The 26,458-nt window shown below is 42.1% G+C and overlaps 1 protein-coding gene across 11 annotated transcripts in view; it reads right to left on the bottom strand.

Moving 5' to 3' along the window:
• Positions 1-20,123, bottom strand: part of CACNA1G (calcium voltage-gated channel subunit alpha1 G) — a 270,365-nt gene extending 250,242 nt beyond the window's left edge. For all 11 annotated transcript variants that reach the window (XM_089537162.1, XM_089537177.1, XM_089537228.1 and 8 more), the window contains exons 1-3: positions 20,080-20,123; positions 7,114-7,254; positions 4,929-5,062 (exon numbers count right to left, since the gene is read on the bottom strand). In XM_089537162.1, the coding sequence (XP_089393288.1) occupies positions 4,929-5,062; positions 7,114-7,254; positions 20,080-20,112 (308 nt within the window). In that variant the 5' untranslated portion in view covers positions 20,113-20,123. The remainder of the gene's footprint in view (positions 1-4,928; positions 5,063-7,113; positions 7,255-20,079) is intronic.
• Positions 20,124-26,458: the final 6,335 nt, after the last annotated feature.

Here is a 26,458-nt window from a genome sequence, read left to right as displayed (position 1 = left end):
CTGTTTTAAGGCATTTGCATAGTTCTTTCTTTCCTTCTTTCTTTAAAAAAAAAAGAAAAGCTTTGATGTGCCATTCACTCAAAATCAAGTTAGCCCTTAAATGTGTTGAAAAACATTTTTAAAAAAAATAAAAACTAACAATTTATACTGCTATTTGTGCACAGCACATACTAGACCTTCTTATTAACTGAAAACATCAAACTGTTCCCTGAAGGGTGCCATATAAATGGAGAGAATGGGTAATCCTGGCAATATTTATACAGAAAGAAACCAGACGATAACTGGCAAACATCTGGGGTTCATTCATTAAATAGTAAATGATAAATAAAATGTTCCACCTCAAAATCAGAACAGAACATCTTCACATGGACCAAATCTACACTGCCAAGTTATATAGTGATACATTAAACCATTTTCTGAGATCAGGGCCTTGTCTGAACAGGCCAAAATGGGGACCCCATCCCCACTTTCTGGCATTGTCCTGTTTGGACGATGCATGTCCCAAATCCTGGTTCTTGTGTGAGTACTCCAGACAATGTCTGGCATGTTCCACACCAGAACTGGGATATAACACAGATGTTTATCACATGGGCCCTAAAATGGGCCCATTACGTTCCAAAATGGGGGCGCGCACGGGTGCACATGGAACAGGATGGGGCTAAGAATGGAGTTTATTGCATATTGGAATATTGCTGCTGCCGCCAGGCATTCCAATCATGTCCTACATCCATTCCAGAGGGTGAGATTGCTGAGAATGCTTTGGAACAGTTATCAGAAATTGCATCCTTTGGAACGGATGTAGGACGCAATTGGAATGCCTGGCAGCAGCGGCAGCATTCCAGTGTGCTGTAAACTCCGTTCTTAGCCCCATCCCGTTCCGTGCGCACCTGTGCGTGCCCCCATTTTGGAATGCAATGGGCCCATTTCAGGGCCCATATGATAAACTTCACACTTAAAATGGTCTAAAATAAGTTACCAGTTCCTCCAGATTTTTTGAGGCTCCTGAGACTTTACTCCTGCACCATGGTAGCTGTCTGTATGGACACCCAGTAAGACAACCACCACAGCTTGGGAATGGAGGCTGAGGTATCAGGGACAGGTCAGGGTTGTGGGGCCTGGATGGTCTGGGCAGCCATCAGAGTATCCTGGCCAGTGCAGACAAGGCCCATGTTACAGAAATCTATCACCATTTTTTTTCTTTTTTGTAAACATATCTTAAGGTTCTACAGGGGAATCACACAGTGTCAAGCTGATACTAGGCCTATTATACTGTGGTGCCCATGTTTATGTGCTGGCCAGTCTCCAAGTTTTCCCCTCGCCCTTGTTAACCTTATGCCAGTTTAAACATTATTCAATCTTAGCACCTCTGCCTAAGGCCCGGTACACACCGCCAGGAAGCGGTGTCTTGGCAGTGATAGTAGGGCTTGAGACTGTGCACCAACTGCACACTCCTGAGCCCTATGACATGCAGGCGGTACCATTATAGAGCAGCACCGCCCACACGGAGGGCGTGTAGATGATGTGAGCACCTACACAACTTTTACAGGAAGTGGCGTGATAAGGACTGCATCGTAGCCCTTATCACACTGCAAAAAAGGAGCCATTCTAGGCAGCTCCTTTTTTTGCTGTGCAGTCTTCCCGCACCATTTGGTTGCTGTGGTAATGCTGCACAGCGAAGAGGAGTGGTACTTTCTCACCTGTGTGAACAGCCCCTAAGCCATCTGCAATGTAAATACTACCAACCTACACTATAAGGTGATTGTAAGGATTATTGAAATGATGTAGGGGAAATGCTCAGAAAATTTGAAAGTACAGAACTATACAAATACTAGTTATTGTTGTTGTTATTTAGCAGTGGCGGTGATGGTAGTACTAGCAATTTTACAAGCACCCAAGACCCCTGAAAAACTCAGCATGGCTCCTTATAGTGGGGTAAACTCTTGCTGCTGACTTCCTAACCTAGAAAAATACTGCAAGTTGTGGTTTATTTCTAGAATCCTCCAGTCCATTCCAGGAAATTCCACTTAATTATATGGGAGGGGGTGTGGGGGGGCAGGGGCAGAGCCCTAATAGACTGACTCTGGGCACTCTTTATGAATAGGAAGGTGAGGAGAGAGCCTCCAAGCGCTTTATGTGTCAAGGAAACTTAACCCTTTTGGCTGTGGGCCAGGAACTTTTTCATGTGGATTTCAAGCCTCAGCCAGGAGATTCTCGGGTGCTAGAAAGAGCCTTTAATTTAAACCAGGTGCCTCTGAAAGAAAAACACTTCATGAAAGGCAAAAACTTGGTCTCGTTCCCTCAAAACAAAAGGGCAATCACGCACATTTTGACTGAAATATTCCCTTTTTGGAACTCAGCCTCCATGCTTTAAACAAACTTGCTGAAACCTCATCCATTTGGACAATCTGCATGAAACTGAGACTACCAATATTTCTGGAGCCAGAGAAAATACTTGAGCACAATGCCAGCTGAGTCCGCCCAAAGCCATGGAGTGAAAGACCTTACAGTATGGAAAGCAGCTCACAGGCTGGCAGGGAACAAAGGAAAGCGGGTTTTGTGGCATTCTTTTGTTGCTGCCGTCTGCAGAACTTAACACTACAAGTACTGAAAAGACAGAGAAAGAAAGAGAGCAAGAGTGAAATAGAGAGAGAGAGTGTTGTCCTGGCTCCCGTGGATGGCAAGGAGTGCCATGGACCCTATTTGCACCCCATGTGGCCAGTGAGGCACCCACAGAAGTTGCTGGAGGGGAGGGGAGGGGCAGCATGGCGGCAGAGGAAGGGTCTGCAGCTGAAGTCATGCTTTTGTTTACAATACTTTCTTCAGTTGTTCTTCTAGTCTGGTAGTGATATGGTGATGGATCCCTGCCCAAGGACGTTTCCTCCCACACATGAATTCCTGGATGATCTCAGAATACACAGGGCAGCCTCCAGGAATACCAAAAAGAGGAACAAAAAAGAAAATCTACATATCTTGCCAGGACTGGCCCAAGAGATTTTGTTCCTTCATGCAGAAACTCCAGTGGCAACTGGTTTTTGCCATTATGAACCAGAGCTCGGAAAAGTAACTTATGGGAGCTACAGCTCCCAGGTACCCCCCACCATCATGACCAGGGGTAGGCAACCTGCGGCCCGTGGGCCGGATGTGGCCCGGCGAGGCCTTGGGACCAGCCCCAGCCCAGTCCTGCCACCGATTGCCACCGGGGCCTTTGGGGGGCAATTGTCTATAGAAGCCTCAAAAACATGCATTTATATTAACATTTTTTAAAAAATCAGCAAATTTTTTCGCGTGTCCTCCATTTTTTTAAAAAAGTGTCTTCCATTTGAAAATTTTGTCCTACATTTGTCCTGGTTTATTTATATATATATTTTAAAAAAATTATTTAATTATTTATTTTTTGGCTTCGGCCCCCCAGTTGTCTGAGGGACAGCAACCCGGCCCCCGGCTCAAAAAGATTGCCTACCCCTGATCATGACCATTATCCATGACAGCAGAGGGGGAAAGAGGTTTGGGAGTCATAGTCCAAATAAATATCATTTCCAAGTTCTTTTCTGAACATTACATTGATATGGAGCACTGGCCCATTTGGGCCAGTATGGTCTACTCTGATTGGCAGCTGCTTTGAAGGATTTCAGGCAGGGATCATGTCTCACCAAGCTTCCTGAACTCCTTTCCCACTGGAGATGTCAGGAATTGCAGTTGGAATGTTGCGCTTGTAAAACAAGTGCTCTGCCTCGGAATTGTAGCTCATACCTGATCTACATTAGGGAGCACAATCCAATGGAAATTTCTGAGCAATCCCATCAATATGAACATCAAGGATCAACTTGGCCCCGAAACAAAATTTGCCTGTCTCATACTCAGAGCTTGGTAAAGTTCATGCTGGATGGCAGAATCTAGGCTTTAGTCTGAAAAAGTAACTTTTCTGAATTTTGCATTCTCCTCTTGCTCCTTTAAAACGGGTTTCCCTTATCTGCCATCTATGGAGTTTGCTCCTGCTGGCTTCATTACAAGACTGCCTCTGCATTTTGTGGTACTTGGATAACTGGAAATGGGAAGTATGATGTGTATTGATAGGAAAATAAAAATACCTGGAATGCTTCTCTGTGGTACCCCATCTGTTGCATCATTTCACCAATAAGGCTTATCTTATAGCAGTAACGTGTGTCAGTGTCTGGCACTTGTGGGGGCCTGGAACTACACCAGCTCCAATACAGAACACAGATGCAATGATTTTTGGAAAATCTGCAGTATGATGTAGGCAGGTGTTTAGTTGGCCTGCAGTGTAGGTCTCTTTCTACTTCCTACCTGGCTCCTAACATTGCCCAGATCTTCCATATGTCATCTCCACAAGTCCTTATAAATAACGCTTGGGCCCTTTATATAAAAAGGACATGGCAATTACTGCAAGGCCATTTGTACAGGAAATCCAGAAAACTTTACAAAGTGTGCAAAAAAACCAAAACCTGCAAACCTTGGCTGGAATAGACAAAAACACTTAATAAATTTCCAATGAGATGTTTGTAGTGTCTCTAATGTCTTGGCATAACTGAAAACGTAACCAAAGACAGTGGAAATGTTCAGAGACATCTGTACTGTGATTATGAAGACTGTAGGCTGGAAGGGGAGCTAAGAAATGAATTCAAGAAATACAGTGAATACACTTAGATTATGAGGACAACCATCAATTTTATGTTATGGTTGCCATTCCAACAACATATTTTGAAACACTGAACGATAGAATTAAGCTATTGGAGACTCAAGGCAATGTACAATTTTTGTTTGGTACACTAATTTGTAAAAGCATTCTACACTTATCCTGAATCAGTTACTTTGTACATTTTTTTAAAAATGGACACAATAATCTGCTTGTCTCAGCCATTGTCAACACAAAGTTGCTTTTTCTTCAGATAAATAATTTTCTAACTTACCCAGCTATAACAATGAAAAAGTCCAGCCGGTTCCATGTGTCTCCCAGGTAGCATTTCTTCCCAAAAATCCCTAGTGCAATCATCTTGATTATCATTTCAACAGCAAAGAAGGCAAAGATAAAATCATCAAAGCTCTGTAAGAGAAAGAAGTAGGATGAGGAAGTAAGCAAGATTTGAGATATGAATGGATGGCAATCAATTGTTCAATAGACACACACACACACACACACCCCAATACTCACCCAAAGAAGGCAACAGCCTACAAACCACTGGCAAGCACTGCTAGTAGTGAAAGGAACTGCCATCTGATAATGGGAAAGCTAAATGTTCCCCATCCCTATGTCCATGCACCCTCCTGCATATAGGCTTGCCAGCTGAATAAACCAGTCTGGCAAGAAAACTATTTTATTCTAAGAGCAGGTGTGAGGAAAGTGCACAGAGCTATAGCAGAATATTGCTGGACTGTCTGTTCTCCAGGTCCAAAAGTGGCCAAAAATACCATCTGCAACTGGCTGCATCTGGTAGCTGACACCCAATTTCCTTAAGCAGGAAGACAAAATCTGAACAATCTGTACTATGAATTACCTGCCCTTAAGCTGGCAGACCACTTGTCCCATTTCTGTGTAACATGGAATTCCTCCAGTTGTTAACAGTGATTTGGGATGCATCTATATTGGTCCCATTATTCTGGAGCATTACGCTCTGGAGCTGCCTCAGTTGACACAATGCCAGCCAAACATGTCCAGATGGGCTACTGGGCAACACTGCATTGTCTCCGCTGGCCTGTCCTCCTCAGTGCTGCTGCCGCCGCTGCTGTAGCCTCACCAGCCAAGCAGGTCCCTGCAAGAGCCTTGCTGTCACTGTTGCTTTTGCTGAGGGTAGGACGGTGCACCCGTATGATCGAGGGAGTACAGCAACCCCTATTCTGACTTTAATGGAAGTAACGGCAACAGCTAAGCTTTTGCAGAGAACTGTTTGGCTGGCAAAGCTGCAGTGGCAGCAGTGGGTTGGAGGGGGACAGCCAGCAGGGACAATGTAGTGAGTGTGTAAATGTGTGGGCAGCTGGGTCACTTCAGACACAGCCTGATCCAGCTCTCTTCACATCCACCATACCCAGGTTCACTCCACAGTTTCCTGGAAACCCTAGAGTAAACAGCCTTTTCTGTTAAAATGGATTAACAATTTAAAGAAGCAGATTCACTGTGTGGAGCATGAGGAAGCATTGCACCAGATATGGGGTGAGTCTGGGGATTTTGGTCAGTGTAGACTAGACCTCGAACCCCCCCCCCCCTTTCAGATAATTAATAAGAGTAAATTTCATATCATCAAGCTACCCTACCTAAAGATGGCACACATTAAAAGCTCCTAACACTGGATGGGGATTTGAGCTCCTGGAAAAAATAGCTAAGTGCCACATGGGCTTCCTTTGCTGCTTTGTGTGGGCCAGTGTGGTCGCTTTTGCTTTCTTTTCACTCATCTTTCCCTCACTCGCACATTTGATATGAAAGTTCACTTCCACACATCCATGGATGCTTCTTCAACTCTACCTTATACCAGATTCTATCAGATGTGGTGGAACTACTTCTGCTGAAAGCTGTGCATAATGATAGCCCTCGAACAAAATATTAAGGCATATTTAATAAGGAATTCCTGACTTAATCTTAGCTACTTTTTTCAGTAAAAGGGTTACAGGTAAATCATGGAGATTAGGTTCCCCCTGAAAGGAGCTTGTCTAGGCCTCTTACCAGGTCAAAACATTTATTCATCTTCCCTGATATGGATCAGCAGCTGCTTTTTAGGGTCCCACTACTTCAAATCATGTGCAATCTGATCATTACCACTTTCCCTCCCCAAAGCCTAGAGATACCAAAAATGGAACCTTCTGTACAAAAAGCAGGTGTTCTTTCATTGAGCTGTGCTCTTCCCAAGTATAATGCAAACAAGCAGTAAGGTAAGTAAGGCCCTCTGGGGGCAGAGTCAGGGCATCACTGTTTTTGCGGCTCCTTTTTGCGCCCTCGAAAGGCTGGATCGGAGCCATGGCATGAGGTTGCCACAGCCCCAATCCAGCTAGGAAAGAGGGGCAGTGTCCTGCCACCCCTTAGTGGCTGTATGTATAGCCCCTAGGTTTTTTAATAATAATAATAATAATAATAATAATAATAATAATAATAATAATAGCCTTTACCTGGAGAATCTTGCAGCGTGGGGAATCACAGCCCATATCTTCACAAGGGTGGAACATGCCCAAAGTGACACAGTTCAGGAGAATGACCAGCATGCTGACTCTTTCAAACCAGGTGCACAAGAAGTCAGTCAAGGAAAACAACTATTTCAGAGTTCAGTTTAAGGATAGAAATTAAGAGTTATCCATTAGCACCAGAAACAACCACATTACCAAGTATTAGGACATTAAATGGACATCACAGCCTTGTTTTTACCAAGCCTTTTCATGTAGAAGTTGATTATTCACATATATCTAGTATCTGTTGCCCTCTGACGTCAAATAGACATTATGCCACATTTGCAACCCTAAAGGAGAGGAAGACTGGAGCATACAATAATATCTTCCAAATGTTTCTGTGGCTGTGGTATCATCATTGATATCATTATAGGTAGGAACTTACAGGTACTACTTCTAATTGCTTTTTCTTGGCTCTGTCACTTTCAAGACCTTACACAATCAATATATCTCCAGATGACTTCCCAGACAATGTTGCTAAACAAAACCAAAGGCATTTATACTTCCAGGTGTTTTTTTTTTCCGTGAAGAAAGACCCCGTTTTCTTTTTTTTTTCTTTTTTTTTTAAATTAGACTGTATCCATACAAGGTTTTTGCAATGTTGGCCTGGCTTTTGACAAGTTTGTTTCTGTTTGTTGTTTCAGTCTTTGTTTTTGTTTTGTTTTCGTCTGGGCTGAAGTGAATGTAGGGCGCACTTGGTGTACTGTCTCCATCTGTAAACCAACACATCCATTGCAAATGGTTTTTCTCGTCTGTGTGAAACAATATGTTCTCAACTAAGAGATGACAAATTTTAAAATAGAATTTCCTTAATGTCAGGAAACAACCAGGTTCTATTTTCCATAAAAAAAGAAAAAGAAAAGAGAGAGAGAAGAACCTCTTTCTAAAATTCATGCCTTTGTAGAACAGCTCTTTCAGAGAAATGTCTACTATACTTTAACAACCTACTCAAAATTTCTATTATAAGTGGAGTGGGAAGAAACCTAGATTGTTTTTGCTATTAAAGGCAAATGCAGCAGTGTTGAAAGCAATGTTGTACAATGTGAATATATTTGGCAAACCAAGCAAATTTAGTCATGTTTTCTTTACTTCTAAACTAGTAGTTGACATTCTGTCAGAATGCGAATGGCTTTTTCTAGGGAAAGAAATTCTGAATGAAATTCTTGACATACTGAGTAGACATGTGGATGACAAAGCCGCACAGTTTAGTTGACTGACTTGCTGGACTTGGACTGGGTTCATTTCCTCCACAGTTTGGTTTGAAGCCTACTGGAGACCTTGGGCCTGTCACTACCTCTCAGTCTTACATACCTACCTCATACTGTTATTGTATAGAGAAAAGAGGAGAGGACATATTCTTTGCCTTGAAGGCCTTGGAGAAAATGTGAGGTGCAAATGTAACAACCAACAGTAACAAGTGTGTATAAGCAGCAGCACTGAAATGAGGGTCAAAGAAAAGGAAGGATCACTGGCACAGCCTCATAGGTCTCAGTTACAAAATACTGAGCAGATGAACAATCTGCACATACACTGCAGAATTCACATAGTTTGACACCGCTTCAACTGCCATAGCTTAATGCTATGGAATTCTGGGATTTGGAGTTTTGTCAGATATTTAGCCCTCTCTGTCAGCGAGCTCTGGTGCCACAACAAACTCAAATCCCAGAATTCCATAGGGTGGAGCCAGGACAGTTAAAGCAATATCAAACTGCATTAATTTTGCAGTGTGGCAACAGAATTGGTCTTGTCATTTTAAGATGAATTGCTATTTAATATTATTTATTAAATTCATACTTCAACATATCTCCCCCCCCCCCCAATTATTCATGGCAGCTAACAAGAATAAAATTAAAAGGTTGAAAAATAACATGATTCAAATGCAGCATACATTTCAACAAACTAGAAACACAATTAAAAACATAACCCCCAACAAAAAAGTACTGGCACCCAAGCATATAAATCTCCTCCAACAAAAGTCTAATTTACAGCCAAAAGCCTGCCTGAATTCAGAGACCTTTGCCTGCCCATGGAAGGACAACCAAATAGGAGCCAACCAGCTTCCTTTGGCACGTTATGATTCCAGCCTGAGAATGGGCACCTTTCCTTGTGATGTTTTCCACACAAAACATGTTCGCAGGCCTTAAAACCCAGGCATGGGAGAATACGGTCTTCAAAGAGCCTGGTCCCAAGTAATATAGGGTTTTATTGGTCATAACCAGCCCTTTGATTTGTGCCTGGAAACAGACTGATAGCCAGTAAAGGTGTCCTTAAAAAGCAGCCCTATGCTCCCTCGTAACTGGCATTGGTCAATAATCTGGCTGTAGCATTCTTCAGGAGGCAAAGTTTCCAAACACTTATCAAAGGCAACCCCCCCAAATACCCTCCAACATTTCTCAGATGAAAACCAAAACACATGTGGCCAAGCAAAATCAGAATATGGTCACGATGACAGAGGTTATTAATGAGGAGTACACACAAACTAGGAAAGGCTGCAGCAGTTTGTTTTTTAATTGATCTGAAAGGAAGAGCGAGATTCCACCCTTTTGTATCCTCTCCCTCCTACTAAGTTAATTGAGTGTAAACTGCATCAGTACTCAGATGGCAGCAAACTAAGGACAAAAGGGGAAAGTAGGAGAAAGAGAGAGAAACGGGAACATTTTAAAAACAGCTGAAAAGTGAGATGGCAGATGATTAATTGGGACTGTTCCTGCTAACAGGGACAAATGGAGGGTATGCCCTCACAGAGAATGTTAGAACAGTCCAGTTCCATTGTAAATAATGTATGCCTCATTTTGATGAGATGGGATATCATATTCAAAGTTTTATGGATAGAAGCTGAAAGAGTCTATGCAAGGAACCCACTCTAGAATAGCCAGAATCCTCATGGTGCAGAACACTAGTGGTTGCAGTTTTTTTGAAGATTACACAGTAAAATTCAATTTCAATTGCAAATTGCAATGGAAGACTGGAAAGAGAAACAGCAAAACTGGGATATATTCATCCATTCCAATACTTTATCAGAGGTATGAACAGGAATAATGATTTCTTGGGACACTCATATTTTAATATGCCAGTTCTCATCACAGTTACATATGTAGCAAAAGAATCCTCCTCAGATAAGTAATTTACTTCAGTGCAGCTAACTTTAGTTAAGCAGAATGTATTGCTTTCACACCTCAAGACTAACAGGCCAGCTGTTTGACAGACCCATATCACCTTATACGGCCTTTAAACAGTTATGGCCAATGTCACAAATTGTATCCTTTGCTTTTCCATTGCCTTCTGATCCCAGTCCCACGACTATGTAATTGTTCTTAAATACTTGTAGCTTCAAGACTATTTCATCAGTGCATTGGAAAAAGCAGACTGAAATCCATGAAAGCTCACTCTAAAACAAGATGATTTAATAAAAGGTGCCATGGGATTCCTCATCCTATATCTCCTTTTTATACTGAAACAGATTAACATGTCTACCTCTTTGAAAATGGCATTTCAATAAATGGCACACTGTGAGTGTCATCTATTCTTGACTACTGAACTTATAAATGCTGTTAATAAAATATGCATGTTAAAGGCATCAGCTTCACAAAACCATGGCTGGTAATCTGTATTGCAGTTACAGATCCATAACCTAGAGTTATGGATCCATAACTGCTCTGTATTCAGCAAGACTACATAACCTTAATGCAAGACTACTTAACCCCTCCCATCCTATCTTAAAAGCTAACCGCTGCATTGAGCTAAGGAGGTATGTTCATTTGCCAATCAGAGCACAAGGAGGATGATATTTCCAGTCCTGCTCCCACCACTGAGTAAGGCTGTGACAGACAGAAGCAGGACTCCTGTTGCAATTCCTTGTCACAGCCTCCCTCGGGGTTGGAAGGAGACTGGAAATATCATCCTCTTTGTGTCCTGTTGGGCAACTGGACAGACCTCTTTCACTCAATGTAGCTTCTGGCTGTTAAGGTAGGCTGTGGGGAATCAAGCCAGGAGACACTAGTTAGTTATACATAGTTACATATACATAACTAAGTAGCTGATGTAAAAAACCGACACAAATGTTGGGAAGTATGGCCAACCTACATGCCTAGGTCACATTTATATTGTATGTACTCCTCCCTCTCTTTTCTATTTTTCATTTTCTTCTGTTTCTCTCTCCCTCTTTCCCCCTTCTTTGTAATTATATTTTAAAAATTAAAAGATAAATAAAAAGAATGCTATTACTTAGACACACAAAATGGAAGAGAACCATTTTTAAGTTAAATGTATACTCTGGTTGTAACAGCAGACACAGAAAATCAAAAAATCAATTTAATTTTTGCCATTGAAAAGGCTTCAAGGAACTCTTTAGAGAAGCAACGGTACAACAAAACACTTCTGTGACAGAACAAGTGTGCAATCTGGAGTGCCATGGTGAAAACTATACCCTTGTTTACATCACGTGTAGTAAGATACCTCACTAGGATTCTGTGATTGGCTGCAGCATCTCAGCATGTGAAGACAACAGGTACCCAAACAGAGTTGTGCATGAACACCTCTTTTGTTTCTTATGGGGAAGTACTTCGTCATTGCTGAAGTAGTCTTTAGACTCTAACACACTTTTGTCTACTTTTCTAAATCTGGCAAATGGCAATAAAATGTTTTTGTAATTGTAATGTGCCTTGAATCTAGGTACTTTAAAAGGTAGTTGCTCTGAATTGTTTCCTACTAAGAGTGTGGTTTAAAATAAAAACAAAAGGGTTCTATAAAACCAGACAAAGTAGACTATATTTCTCAATAATATGTTATCTTAGAATTATGCAAAGACACACACACTTTACAAAACCCCACTATTAAACAAGAGACTCATATTTTATCTATCATGTCAAATTCCGTCCATAGTGTGCTATCTTACTGAGCAATGCACATTAGTTTTCTCATAACCAGTCAAAATCATGAATGACTAGAACCTCTGGTATGCTACCTCTAACCTCATTTCTCTATGTCTCCTCACTGGTCATTTCCAATGATGTCAGGTATTCTGAGTACAGGAAAGCACTGGTAAAATTTAGAGTCTCATTTGAGAAGGATTGCCATGCCCTCTAGAACACTGACTTTCCAGTACTTAGAACTGCATGGGAGAACTTTTCGCCCTCTCAAAGCTGCTCTCTACCCATGAAAGCCACAGAAACATGCAGGGAGGGAGGGAGGTTGTGCTAGCACATTCATTCTTCTCATGTGTTTACACTTTACTAATGCCTAGCTAGGGTTTATGTTGTAACTAAATGAGATACATCTACTGAGTAATCTGCAGGGGGAACAAAACTATTCCAGTTTCAATGTCTTCTCTGCAATTTTACAGTGTCATCAAATATATGCATAAACTCTTCTGCCTCCTTAAGATGTAATGTTATCTCTACATTGCTGTAGTGCAGCACAAATCCTAGCAAGTTGGCACATTAGAGGCATTTGTTCTATCACATGTAGATAGATTCCTGCCTTTCACTCTAGCGTTTAAAAATAAAACAAAACCAACTACTGTTTTTTAAATTTTATTTTATTCTCTAAACTATTTGAGGCACTACGGTGAAACCTGTAAAATCTCCTGCCATTTTGCTAGCAAAATAATTGCTTTCTGTTTTCCTTGTGTTGACTAATTTCCCCATCACCTGTAATGAGTGCATGCGTCTCTCCCTTTTTGCTTTACCTCCCGCTACCTGCCACCTCTGCTTTTTTCAGTGTCTGCTGTAGAAATGTTATTTTGTTTTTGTTTTTTTGCATCTGTATAAAACTGGACTGCACCTACTGCTTCTTATTCCTAAAATAAGGAATGAAGATTAGTGGGGGAGAGGTAATAAATATACCTCCGGGTGGGTAGGAAGAGAGACACAACATTTTTCAAAGTATAAGATATTGCATACTGAGGTGTATAAAAATACGATCTATTTGTAATGAAAGCACTACCTTGGAGGAATAGAAATTAAATGTGCTTTCAAGTGTGTAGAGAGAGAGAGAGTAGGGACGTAGCCAGGATTTTAGGAAGGGGGGGGGTCCAGACTAAGTGCCACCATTATATTGGGGCTTGGGTGCGGCAGCGCAGCAGCACGCACCATTCATGTTTCTAACGGAAGGGGGGGTCCGGACCCCAAGAACCCCCCTCTTGGCTACGTCTCTGGAGAGAGAGCGAACTGTGTTCAGAGGACTGAGATAGGTTAGTCCTAAGCCCTTTGGATCAAGTGCTGGATATTTCACATGTTCTTTCCCTGTTCTTTCCTGACACATTCATTCTGCTGTTGTTCTGGGATCTCCTAACAGTTCATGTTGTAGTACTTTATTTTATTAAAGGCTTTGCAGCTCATCATTGGCAAAGTTCTGGAAGTCACTGGCTCCCACAGATGGATGCTATCCAAACACTGTCAAATGAAGGGAACTACAGCTTCCCAGATGGTTCTACCTCTTTCTCTTCTCTGTCTGCTTTGCCTGCCCACGTATTGCTATATTTGGGATGAATATTCCAAGATGTAACCTAAGCTGGCAGCTGGAATTCCTATTCTCATTCTGTGTAAATATTTCCTTGGAATTAAAAAAAAAATTTTAAGTTAATGAACACCAACATCATCGCAGAATTTAACAGCACTCTACCTATGCCAAGTCCACCCACTGAAAAGCCCAATCCTCAAGCCCTTGAATTCTCTCAGACTGCAATCTTAGGAACACTTATTCTGAAATGAAGTCCTATTAAACTCAGTGAGATTTACATCTGGGTAAATTGCACTATTAGAGACTTCTCTTAATCTTTCCACTTTTAGAACAAATAATCTATTTCACAGGGTAACCAACAGCATTGATGAGTCCTCAAATGATACAACTGTAGGGCTCCGCTGAAACTTCTTTTAAGTCTGACTATGCCTAATGGAAATTAGAGTCCAACAGCTGCTGAAGAGCCACAGATGCCCAAGCTCTACCTTAGAAGAGAGCTGGAGCCCATTCGCACCACACAGTTACAGTGCTATGATTCTACTTTAGCTACCATGGATCTGTCAAGTGGAATCTTGGGATTTAGAATCTAGGAAGGAGGTACAGTCGGCCCTTCTTATACGTGAATTTTTAATACACGGATTCAAAAAATGTTTCAAAAAAGTATAAATTTCAAATATAAAACTTTGATTTTCCATTTTTTATAAGGGACACAATTTTGCTATGTCATTATATTTAATGGGACTTGAGCATACACGGATTTTGTTATACACTGGGGATCTTGGAACCAAACCCCAGCATATAACAAGGGTCCACTGTATTTGAATTCTACGCCAGAGAACTCCTCTGGCGCCTCACCACAATGCAGACTCCAGGATATGAGATGTTCCTATTTCAGTTAAAGGGGAATATACATCTACAACTTTGTAGTGTGAAAGGGCCCCAGGAAATACCTGCCTCACTGTGACTGGAATTGTACCAGCGCTACATTATCATGAAGCCAATCACAATGAACTTAACTTCCACTGTGAAATGTTGTAAAGGAAAAATAATAATTAAAAAAAAAGTAAGCCATCTTTCGAATGCAATGGCTCAGATCTCAATCAAATGATGCCTTGAACCAGTCAGGGATCAGTACTAGTTGCTTAAGATGAAATACTTAATAAGATTCTTCTAAGCAACTGCAGTATAGATTACATCCAGTTAATTATCCCAACTTCCAGCAAATGGAGGGATCCTTTAAGGATGTTTTTTCTGATCTTTCTAGCAGCCCCTGCTTAATATACCCTGTGTAAATTATCTTCCTCAAGAACATCATTATATCCATAAGGCATTGATAAGAAACATCAATAAACTTTTTAAGGCCAAGCTGTGTGTTATTATATGCAAAGGCCTACGACGCAAACCCAGCAGCTATTTCTTCTATTCACAGCATCCTGCATTCCATTACCTTACACAGCCCATAAGTAGGATGTGAAGGTACTAGACCCCTCCCAGTGTATGTTCCCATGTATGTACTGTAAGATTCTGTGGGGCCAAAGAGTGCTTGTGTCAGACATCAAGACATCATGTACTCTTACATCAGAGGGGAGAAACTTTTGTGGGATCTTGAAGGGATAGCCCCTTCCCATTTATTTATGTATTTATGTATTTATTTATAATGGCCTAAAATGGTAAATCACACCTTTACAAGCTTCTAGAGAGTGTAATACAGTCGTCCCTCCAAATTTGCGGAGGATCCATTCCGGCTGGGTGACCCAGAAAATTCAAAATTTCGTGAATATTCAAGTCCCATTGTCCCCCATGGTGCACTTCCATTGGGGACTATGGGAACTTGAGTATTCTCTCGGGCAGTGCGGTTTTGCTCCTGCCGACACAAGCCCACTCCGGCCAAAAGAAAGCTGCACCAGCCGGAAGAAGGTTGCTCCGGTGTAAGGAAGGCCTTGCCTTGGCCAGCGTGGCCTTCTTCCGGCCAGCATGGCCTTCAGCCAGCTGGTGCGGCCTTGCCTCAGCAGGAGCAAGGTTGCTCCGGCCAGCTGAAGGCCTGCTCAGGCTGGCTGAAGGCCTTGCTTCTGCCGAGTGAAGGTCGCACCTACCGGCTAAAAGCTGCGCTGGTCAGAAGAAGCCCACACTGGCTGAGGCAAGACCCTGGCTGGCATGGCTTTGCCCTGGCCAGCGCAGCCTTCCTTCAGCCGGTGTGGCCATTCTTCCAGCCGGCCTGGCAAGGCCACGCTGGCACGAAGAGGCCCACGCCAGCTGAGGCCTTGCCTCAATAAGGTAAGGAGGGAGGGAGGGAGGGGAGGAAGGAGGGGAGGGAGGAGTTGTCCCACGGACTTGCAATTTGCAACTAATCGAAACTGCAAGTTGCAAGACTGCGGATATGGAGAGATGAATGTATACTGCTTTTTATGCATCAAGCATTAAACTGCTTTTTATGCTGGGAACCAAGTCACCATGGTTACCAGCCACCCTGGATGCTGCGTAGCAGCCCTATGGCAGCATTACACTTATGAGGATTTGTAAACCACTTACACCTACAGATTTCAAAGCAGTGCACAATAATAGTAAAGCACAATATATAAAGCCAGGGAGGGCAACTGAAGGGGGCAGGGAACAATCCCACCCGAGCCCTCCTCACCATGGGTGCACTTGGCTGACAGTGCTCTGAAATACCTCCAGTTTGGGCCATATAGTGGCCAAAATGGCATACAAAAGAGGCATGGCATCAATTCCAGATGTCACTTTGATCCACATATGGATAAAAATTGAGATATTTTCAGGGTTTCCAAACATACCTCGTTTGTTCTCTTCTCCAAAGAGGCTAGAGTTGGATCCCTTGGGTATCACACATCTACAAAATCTACACATTTTGTGGATGATGAGGCTGCCAATAACTACCACTATGTCATGACAGCAGTATATTAACCCCCAATGTTGGAGGCAGCATGCATCAAGACAGTACAAATGGGGGGATGCAAATGAAACATGTCTTCCTTATAGACTTCAGGTTGGTTGCAGTGTGCACAGGATGATAAACTAGATAGGCTTCTTGTCTGGTGCACTAGGACTGTTCTAATGCTATCAGATGTCCTTTAAAAAAATAGTCAGAAGACAGTTAGGTTAGATTCATATGAACAACTATGGCGCTGTGCAGACCAGCCATTAAGGCTGGTCTGAGGGCAGAGTTGGGGTGTGGCGTCCACATGACACATGCCAATTCTGCCCCATGGCGGTGTGATGCTGCACACTGCGCTCACGGCATCATGGTGCTCCTCTGGTGCTGCATCCACATGACACAGCACCAAAGGAGCACCATAAAGCTACAGCACTGGCAGCTACAGCAGAGTCACAGGGATCCTCAAAGGTGGGACCTCACAGCTCTGTTGCAAGAGACTGAAGCTGATTCTCTCCAGGCAAATCAATACTATTAATTTCATCTACTCTTCCAATAATGCTGTCTCTATCCTCAGCAGTTGCTACTAGTCCTGTGTTACTCAAACTGGTTGTCCACAGACCAGTGCCAGCCAGCACGTTACTGACTGCTAATGCATGCCAAGCTTCCACTAAAGAAAGAGACATCTGTAGTTGGTGGGTACAAATATGGTACCAGTCCCTTGCCCACAGGGGGGAAAAAATCAGACTGCATTACATTATAAATAGCCAGAACAAGTAAACTGGGCTAATAAAAGATAGATCAGAATCTACTAGTTGATCTGAGTTATTTGCAGCAGATAAACAAAGATTACCCACTGTTAATATTTTGAAATAGCAAATAAAATTGCAATAAAAAATATTATAAGGCTGGTTTATTCTAATTGCTCATCAGTCTCAGTACCTCTTGCCTGTAAAATTGGAGGTGATTTTTGTGTATCAGAACTTTGTGCAGTTCTATTGGCCAGTCTTAAGCTTTATATTAGAGTTTATGATCTTTAGTATCTGAAGATCCAAACTTCTACCTACACGGCCAGATCATTTCTCATTCCTTCTCCAGACTTTTTATTCATGGTGTGCACCTAACTAGCTCCATCCCCCAAATCATGCTTCTGCCTCTGGATGCAGCCTACAGTCCCATCCACAATTTCAAGACTCAGGACCCAATCACATAAGGTTAAAAGAGCGGCTTACCTTTCCTGAATTCAGTGTTAATTTGGGAGGCAGCCTGTTCCTATCACACATAAATCGCCGCCCAGGTCCATGCTGGAGTCAGCCCGGGTCCTGCAAACTGCTTCTGTAGCCCCTTTTTCGAAAACAGAAGCTTCCAACTTCTAAAAATGGTTGCCACAATGGCTTAGATGACCCAGGCTGCATCCGGGATGGACCTGGGCAGCGATTCAGCAGTGATTTATGTGTGATAGGAACTGGCTGCCTCCTGAATTAGCACTGAAAGGTAAGCTGCTCTTCGGGAAAGGTAAGCTGCCCATGTGATAGGGTCCTCAGCCTACTGGTGGAATTAAAAAATAAAATAGTTGTCTCCAAGTTTTGAAATATGTCCAGCCCTGTCTGTAAATAATTACATCAGGAGATTTTTGGCTGAACTGTGGAGATTCTGTTCTGCTATATCCCATGTTTGCCGCATTTTCTTACATATGATGTAGTAAGAAGATGCCATTTATCACCTCCTCATCAAGATATTTCTGTAATTTTGTATAGCAAACATGCCTACAGGAAAAGAAGGGGAGAAAGAAACAAGAATGAATTGCATTGGCTGGAAGTTTTCCCCACCCCCACTTTATTTGGCAGACCCTCTGATCAGCCATTTAAACTCCCCAGAACCAAAGATTTCAGTTGCATACTGTATATGACTTTATCCTGATTAAGAATTTCCATGGCTGTGGGATAAGAGTAACTCAGACTGGAATAATACACAGATGATGGAAGCTTTCTATCCAGTGCCTCTTCTTATTCACTCTATCTCTTTTTTAAATGCCAAATGAAACTTCAAGCTCTTTCTACCACTAATGGTATTTCGGAGATACCCAACGTGCTGATGGCTACCGCTTTGTACTTCATATTGTTTCAGCCAAGCAGCTGACAAAGGAAAACACTTCAATTAGCCGGGGCACAAGCAATTGTCTTGAAATTTTTGGCTGGTGCCACAACTTCAGCAGTAAATTTAGAAAAGGTATGCAAAGCAAACAGAAGGGCCAGCTCCGGTGAGATTGCATTGGTCTCTGGTCAACCAACTCAGCACATTTTACCAAATGAATACACTACAAGTGTTTAGATTCACATCTGAAGGATCCAGGCCAATGTGAGTGGACAACACTTCTCCTGAAATAACAATAACAACAACAACAACAACAACATGATTTATTTATATTTCCCGCCTCTCCCTGTGGATCGAGGTGGGATTACAGCATAAAAAATTATAAAAACACAATAAAAAGTTGCATTAACCCCTAAACCCTCCTATCATTAAAATTAATTAAAAAATCAATAATTAAACATACTGTGCCTTTCCTTGGCCCCTTGATTAGTTTACTGTGTGCCTCAGCAGCAAATAGATTGTCTAAAAGGCCATGTTCAGGGCAGGCCCTACTGTTAGGCACAGTGAGGCAGCCACCTCAAGACATGGCTGCTGGGAGGCAGGGATTGTCTCCAGGCAAGATTTGGGAAGACAGAACTATGTCCATTCTCAGTACTGCTAAGTCTTGAGAACAGGGGATATTTTGTACTCTGTCCCAGATAGCAAAATGATCTTGCCCTCACTCACTACTATTACTCTGAGAGAAGCAATGAACAAGTTCACAGTGCTTACAACATGAAGTTGTACAGTTGAAAACATGTAAGTTTCCTAGCCCACCACTGCATCCTGAAGCAGGATGTCTTATGTCATGACAGAGGCACCAGTATTCACTGACTGCTCAGCCAAACAAGATGTTTTATATGCTACAAGGGAAAACACACAGCAAAAAAATCAGAGAGGAGGAGCTAAGGAAGTAACTAGCTCATCTGTCCTGAGCAGGGATGTACAATTGTTCTGCAACTCAGGCTGTTGCGGAAATGCATCTCCCACCGTTGGCCACTTTGGCTAGCTGGAGATCAACAACATTTGGTCTGAAGCAAATATTCTTTTCCAGTCCAGCATATGATGAGCAACAGAAACAAAGCATGAAAGAGAAATATATTTCTCATGCTTCTTCAAAGGCAAAATAGTCATAGCTCTCTAATGTGAATCCAACTCATTTGATATTATACATTATCCTGTGGTCTTCACTGATGCTTCAGAGAATGTGGGAAAATCTTAGAGCATGGTGTTGGGCTGGGTAGATTGGAACTTTCCCAAATAGCCAGTAGGACTCTACTGAGATACCAAATTAATATGCATCATAGGGTGCCTTTCACATAATTAACTAGTTCAGATTTAAAACTGATGAAAGTTTTCATGAACTCTTGATTCTTTTCTTCAAGACCAATGGATCTGCCTGGTGAAACAATGGAAAACATTATACAAACCTGAGAAAGCAACCCGATTAATTTTCTTCCCATTGTTTCCTCCTGGCTGGGGATGTTTCTCAGTGTCAGCAGTCCACTGTAAGCAACTCAGAAAAACACTGTGATTGGTGATTGACCCCATAAATAGCCTGCCACTGTTCAGCATCTTGTACTCCTACAAAGAGCACTGCTCGCAGCCTCTCTCCATATTACATTTTAAAATATATGTACATCTAAGATGTTTGGTGTACAGTACATTTAAAAACAGTATGAGAATGTAAGCAATGTCTTAATACCAGGGTGCCTTGAGGAATCACCTCATCTTACCTAAATTATTCTGCCTCTTTATTAAAATGTGCCCAGAGGTCCTTCCTTAGACCCCTTCCACAATTTCATAGGGCCTTCTCTGCAGTGTTATTTTGGTTCTGGAACTTCTCCAGACAAGCTTTGTTGCTGTTGTTGTTCTGTGCCTTCAAGCCATTTCTAACTAATGTTGATTCTAAGGCAGACCTGTTATGGGGTTTTCTTAGCATGATTTGTTCAGAGGAGGTATACCAATGCCTTCCCCCAAGGCTGAGAGCATGTTACTTGCCCAAGGTCACCCAGCAGGTGTCATGACCAAGCAGGGAATCGAACTCTGGTCTCCAGATTTGTAGTTCAACATTCAAACTACTACATTACACTGGGTCTCCCAGACAAGGTTACATGGCCTGAAAACTATTGCCCTTTCAGGGCCAAGTGAACACATTCTTTTTTTCCTTGCCTTTTTAGAACTGTGTATTTACACTCTGTATTTATATGGTTTTGTTCAGTAAGAATTTGTTGATTAGCTTTACTTTTTAATTCCATTTATGCCTTGATATTGTGGAATGCTCTCTCAAGAAATGCCTGCCTGACATCCTAGTTAGTTTTTTAAATGTACTATACATAAAACATCTTAGGTGTCTCTCTGGCTTTGCTTTGCGAACGAAGATTCAGGAAGGACTCATCCCGCGCTTTGTACAAGCACGTTGGTGACTAAAAAGGCCAATCCGGGACAAACAGGTCTGGTTGCAGAAAGCACAGCGGAAGGTCTCCTTGGGTGATGTTTCCGGGTTGTGGTTCTTTCTGCGTTGCCATTTCTCTTCGAGACTTGTTCGCCGTGAGCTTTCGAAAAAGGCTACAGCATCGTGGACATATTTAGAATTGTGCGTAAACAGCGCTGATGAAAGTGTTCAAGGAGTCGTAGGTGTTGGCGATAGGTGACCCATGTTTCATCTTGGTCATCTTATGGTGTACATATACACATATTTAAAAATGTAGAATGAAGATACCAGGCTAAGACCTTCCTAGCTAGGCAGGCATAAAGTCCTCAATTTTGATTTTTATCTTTATGGTTTACTTTATCTTTATCTTTACATTCTGTTAGTGACTCATTCTAACATTTTTTAACATGTTGACACAGTTTTCACTGGTTTATTTGTCTTTATTATAAAAATTTCTAAGGGATTCCCCCCTCCCCAATATCTATACATGTCACTGAGGAAATTGCCAACTGAGCGATGTAAAAACATCTTAAATAAATACATTATTAGTAGTTACTTTGGTATTCCTTTTGCATTTAAAAATATTTCTATGTTTGTATTCACAAAAATATATACATGTAGTTCTCTGCAGGATTAGAGGAGACAAGAAACACCAGCATGATAACAAAATAAACATAAGTTCCCAAACCACTCCCAAATGCAGGAAAACAGCACAGCTAAAATCAATATAAGCTTGGATCACAAACTGACCAGTTTTCAAAGACTGACTGAACTGAATGGTTTTTATAGACTTTCAAAATGCCAGAAGGGTGGAGTCTATGGATCTCAGCTTTACATCACCAGTGTGATTGTCAGATACTAAAGAACAAAACAGTGAATGTTTGAAAACAAAACAATACAGTGGGCCCTTCCTTTATGCTGGGGATCCATTCTGGATTTCCCCCCGCCCCCATGTAAGGGGAAATTCCACCTATGCTCATGCCCCATTGAAAAAAGGGGTGCATGCCTGTGGCAGCACGCATGGCATATGTTTGTCATGCAGCTTCAGTGTAAGCTTGAAGCTGCGTATAATGTGCCCACGTATGGCATGGATGCACTGTACTTAGGTATCATCCAGCTTTGCTTGTGAAGGCACTACAGTTAGTTGTCTCCAGCACTGCATCCCAAATGAGTTGATTTTCTTCTTATCCACTTTCTTCACAGTCCAGCTCTCACATTCATATATGGTGGTGGGAAATACAATGGCTTGGATGATTCTAACTATAGTGTTCAGCTGTATATGTTTTCTCTGTAAGATCTTGTCTAGTTCTTTCATAGCTGTCCTTCCCATTCTCACTACTTTTTCACATGGGGAAAATTGGAAGGTTAAAGTGGGGCACTTGTGGAAATGACAGTTTGGAGCATGCACAGAAAAGGTATTTCCAAGCTGGCAATGGGGGTTTATCCTCACCTGTTTGATAGCCAAATTCACATTGGGCCTTAAGTAATGTGCCTTTAACCCCTTGTTCTGCTCTTGTGTGTGATAACCATTAGCAAATGGTTATCACACACCATAGGACAGAGATTTCCCCAGTTTGGTGCCTCTAGCTGTTCTGAATCACAACTCTCCAGCCTGTGTAGCCTGGAATGATGGGAGGTATAGTCCCAAATATATAGAGGACACCAGATATGAGGGGTGTTGGGGGATGCTGGTGTAATGAAACAGCTCTCAGAATGGAAATATAAGTTATGAAGGATATACATAGGTTCCCAATGGCACATTTTTCTCAAAAGAGAATGGAGAATGGGAGACACTTTCAGGTGAAAGTAACACAGAGTCTTGTAGCATCTTAAAGTTTAATAAGGTTTACTTGGCATTAAGTTCTTGTGGACTGCAAAACAATGCTGAATCATTGCCATCCCTGCAGGCTTAAACAAAAGCAAAATGCTGCAGCCTCTCCTAGTTTGTGTATTCTTCCTCAGTAACTTTTGCTCTCTTGATCATGGTCTGATGTTTCTTGGCCACATGTGTCCCAATTTCCATTGGGGAAATGTTGGAGGATATGGTTTTGGATAATTTGCCCATTCATTTATACTTATCTGCAACATCAATAGTCCTTGAAAGTGTGAATAAGCCATCAAAGATAAACAACAGACAGAGGATTCATGCATGTTAGCCATAGCCACAGCTGCAGTGGCAGCCTACCCATGGAGAACAGACTCCCTACCTTACACTTTCTCCCTCCAACCATGGCAGACTTGAGTGATATGAGATATGAACAGGGGCTGAAACCTGGGTGTGCAATCTTGCTGTCTCAATCACAGTCCTGTGAATGCCAGCAAGTGGCTATACTCTCAAACAATAGTTTTCCAGGAGAGATTTTCACTGTCAGCTCTGAGTCATCCAGCATATGTATAATTATAGTTTGGAAAAATTATGTTTTTATATTATCTACCCAGCACAGCAAATTTGAGGGAGGTCTAAGGACCTGTAGTTTAAAAAGAAGTAAGTTTTCTGTATGTGCCTTGCTTGGCTATTATTAATTTCTTTAAATATGCATGTGCAGGTTGGACAGCAGTATAAGTCAACATGATCCAAGATCTCTGAAGTACAGTGGGACCTTGTTTTCTGCTGGGGTTTGGTTCCAGGAACCACCCCCCCCCCCCCCCCCATGGATAACAAAATGCATGGATGCTCAAATCCCATTAAATACAATGGCATAACAAAAATGGTGTCTCTTATATCAAATCACAAAATCAAGGTTTGGTTTTTGGAATGTATACTTTTTTGGAATATTTTCAAGCTGTGAATGCTTGAATCCATGGATAAAAAAAATCACTGGATAAGGAGGTCTGTCTGACTGTAGTTTTCTTCCCATGACAAGGCAATAAAGCAGTACAATAAGAAAACACTGTAAAGACACAGTGCAAAGCCCAGCCCTACGCAGCTTGGGTCCATACAGTTATAGTGCTATGATTCCACTTCAATTGCCATGGCAACACCCTACAGAATCTTGGGATTTGTAGTTTAGGAAGAGGCTTTTAGAATTCTCAGCGAGAGAGCTCTTCTGGTGCCTCTGACCAGGCTATCAATCCCAGGATTCCACATGATGCTACCATAGCAGTTAAAGTGAAATCATAGTGCTATAATTCTGTAGTATGAAAGGATCATTGGTGTCTTCTAGATATGTTAGATTATAACTCCAATTATTCCCAAACAGCATGGTAACTGGGACCTGCGTCTTACTCTAATACTAATTAGAGCAGACCCACAGAATCAATGGGATTTATGTAAGTGTTGACTCACCATTCAACAACTGATTCAACAGATTTGCTCTGTTTGGGACTGCCAATAAGATTCAGGGCAAAGAGTGCTACCTGAGGATAATGAGATCTGTGGTCTCAATACACACAGAGGACAACAGGTTGGGCAGGCCTATGAGTCCCTTGGAGACCTCAAAAGTTGTAGGTGGGGTCTTGTGCACTTTGCTTATTTTTGAATTCCACCACCTCATTAGAAGGACAGCTCAGAGCCAGGTGAACACATGGAAGTTAAAAACTGTGTTGCTACCAGATTCTGCTCCTTCCACAAATGTCTATTTGCTCAGGCTAAATGTATTGGCTGAGAGTGGTCTACTGTGACCACTGAAAGATTTTCAAAATGAGAGTATAGCCAGTGCTGGGAGTCTAGAGGGTATAAACTATGAACATATGAATATAGCATGCTAAAATGCATAACCTTATTTGTCTCACATCTTACATGCACATTATATCTTTCTTGATTTATATCCTTTATGTAGATCTAGCCTTCTTTCAAGACTATGGCTTTCCAAGGCTGCTTACAATATAAAATTGCAACATTCAGTATCAAGCAATAAAAGCATTTTAAGACTAAAAAATGCACAGAATGCAGAGATGGAGGGGGTAGGGATACTGCAGGACCCACTTCTTTTCAGGCATACAGTGAACTTAAAGGCCTGGCACTCTTATCTGCACTCTTTTTGTCCCTGCCTTTGCTGGTATCCCAGCACTGAGAATGCCAGACTCCAGGTTGATTCCTTAGAGTCCTCAGACTCAGAGGTCATAGCATATCCCCCAACATTTCTCAGATGAAATCTGGGACACGTGTGGCCAAGCACATTTTCTGATGAAAACCAGAATGCATGTGGTTATGATCAGGGCCATTTCTCTGGGGTTGGGGGGGCTGTGGGCCTCAGTGGGTTATACCTCAGAGGGGAGTGTCTGATTTCCATTGTGGAGTATATTACCTTTCTAGAGGTAGACCAGGACTCTTGGAGACTGAAGGTCTCGGGAAGGACCCACTCTACCTGCCTGGAAGTGGCAAGAAGGCTGGCAGCTGAGACACTCTCGATATGCAACAATGAACTCCTGGTGGTCTCTCCCATTGTCAAATGGTGCCTGGATTCCTTGCGGACCTACAAATAAAGTAGGTAGAATGGGACAACCCAGGACAACACAGGAAATCTCTTTGGATATCACTGGGCCCAGTCCACCAGCTGTTGGCAGAAAGTAGACCAGAGCCTTTCTCTTCCACAGTGGCCCAATCTACTCCTGGATGACCACTGGCCTGACAGCTCCAAGCCTGTGGGTGACAGCATGAGTTACCACACTTGGGTGACACCAACCCTAGTGACACCACTAGTGAAGATGGCAAAAGTTATTAATGAGGAAGAACACACAAACTAGGAGAGGCTGTAGCAGTTTGTTTTCACCCAAGTCCTCCTGGGAAGGGTAAGATTCCATCTTCTCCCTCCCCTGCTGTTGAGCTAATTTTTGCATTTTGAATATATTTGCACCAATTAAAGTAAACTGAGAACAGTGAGAAAGGAATGAGAGAGAAACTGGGACTTTTTAAAAGCAGTTCAAAAAGAGAATCAGTTGGGGCTTATGCCATAGTCCTTGGGGATTCTCACCTAGCCATATCCTGGCTGATAAAGACACCAGCTCAGCTTTGGTTTTGAGGCCAGTGTCTGGCCCTAGCTCTCCTGTAAACTTTGATGTGGGTCCTTTTAGTATGACTATTCCTTGTCTGTGAAAACCAAACAAAATTCATATCAAGTGACTTGAAGATGCACACACTTTTTGCTCATCTAGGTCAGCTGTTTCCCAGGATATGGGTCATGAGAGGAGGGTGCAGCCTAGCCATTATAACACAGTCCAAGACACATGAGACCTGTTCCAGGATCTTCTGAAAGAAGTACTAACTGTACTATATATGAGGCCAAGACTAGGCCATGACCTTTTTTGTTAATTCTTAAGGCAAAACAGTAAACAGCGAGCACATATGCTCCAAAAGAGCATAGTACTTAAGGTGGGCCAACTTATTTTGACACCTGAGACAGAAAATCCCATAAATGCCTATCCCTGGGAGTAAA

The sequence above is a fragment of the Sceloporus occidentalis genome, unplaced genomic scaffold, assembly GCF_023333645.1.
Source record: "Sceloporus occidentalis isolate IW3139 unplaced genomic scaffold, rSceOcc1.0.p SCAF_1, whole genome shotgun sequence".
NCBI classification, from domain to species: domain Eukaryota; kingdom Metazoa; phylum Chordata; class Lepidosauria; order Squamata; family Phrynosomatidae; genus Sceloporus; species Sceloporus occidentalis.
This window is presented reverse-complemented; position numbering and strand designations above follow the sequence as displayed.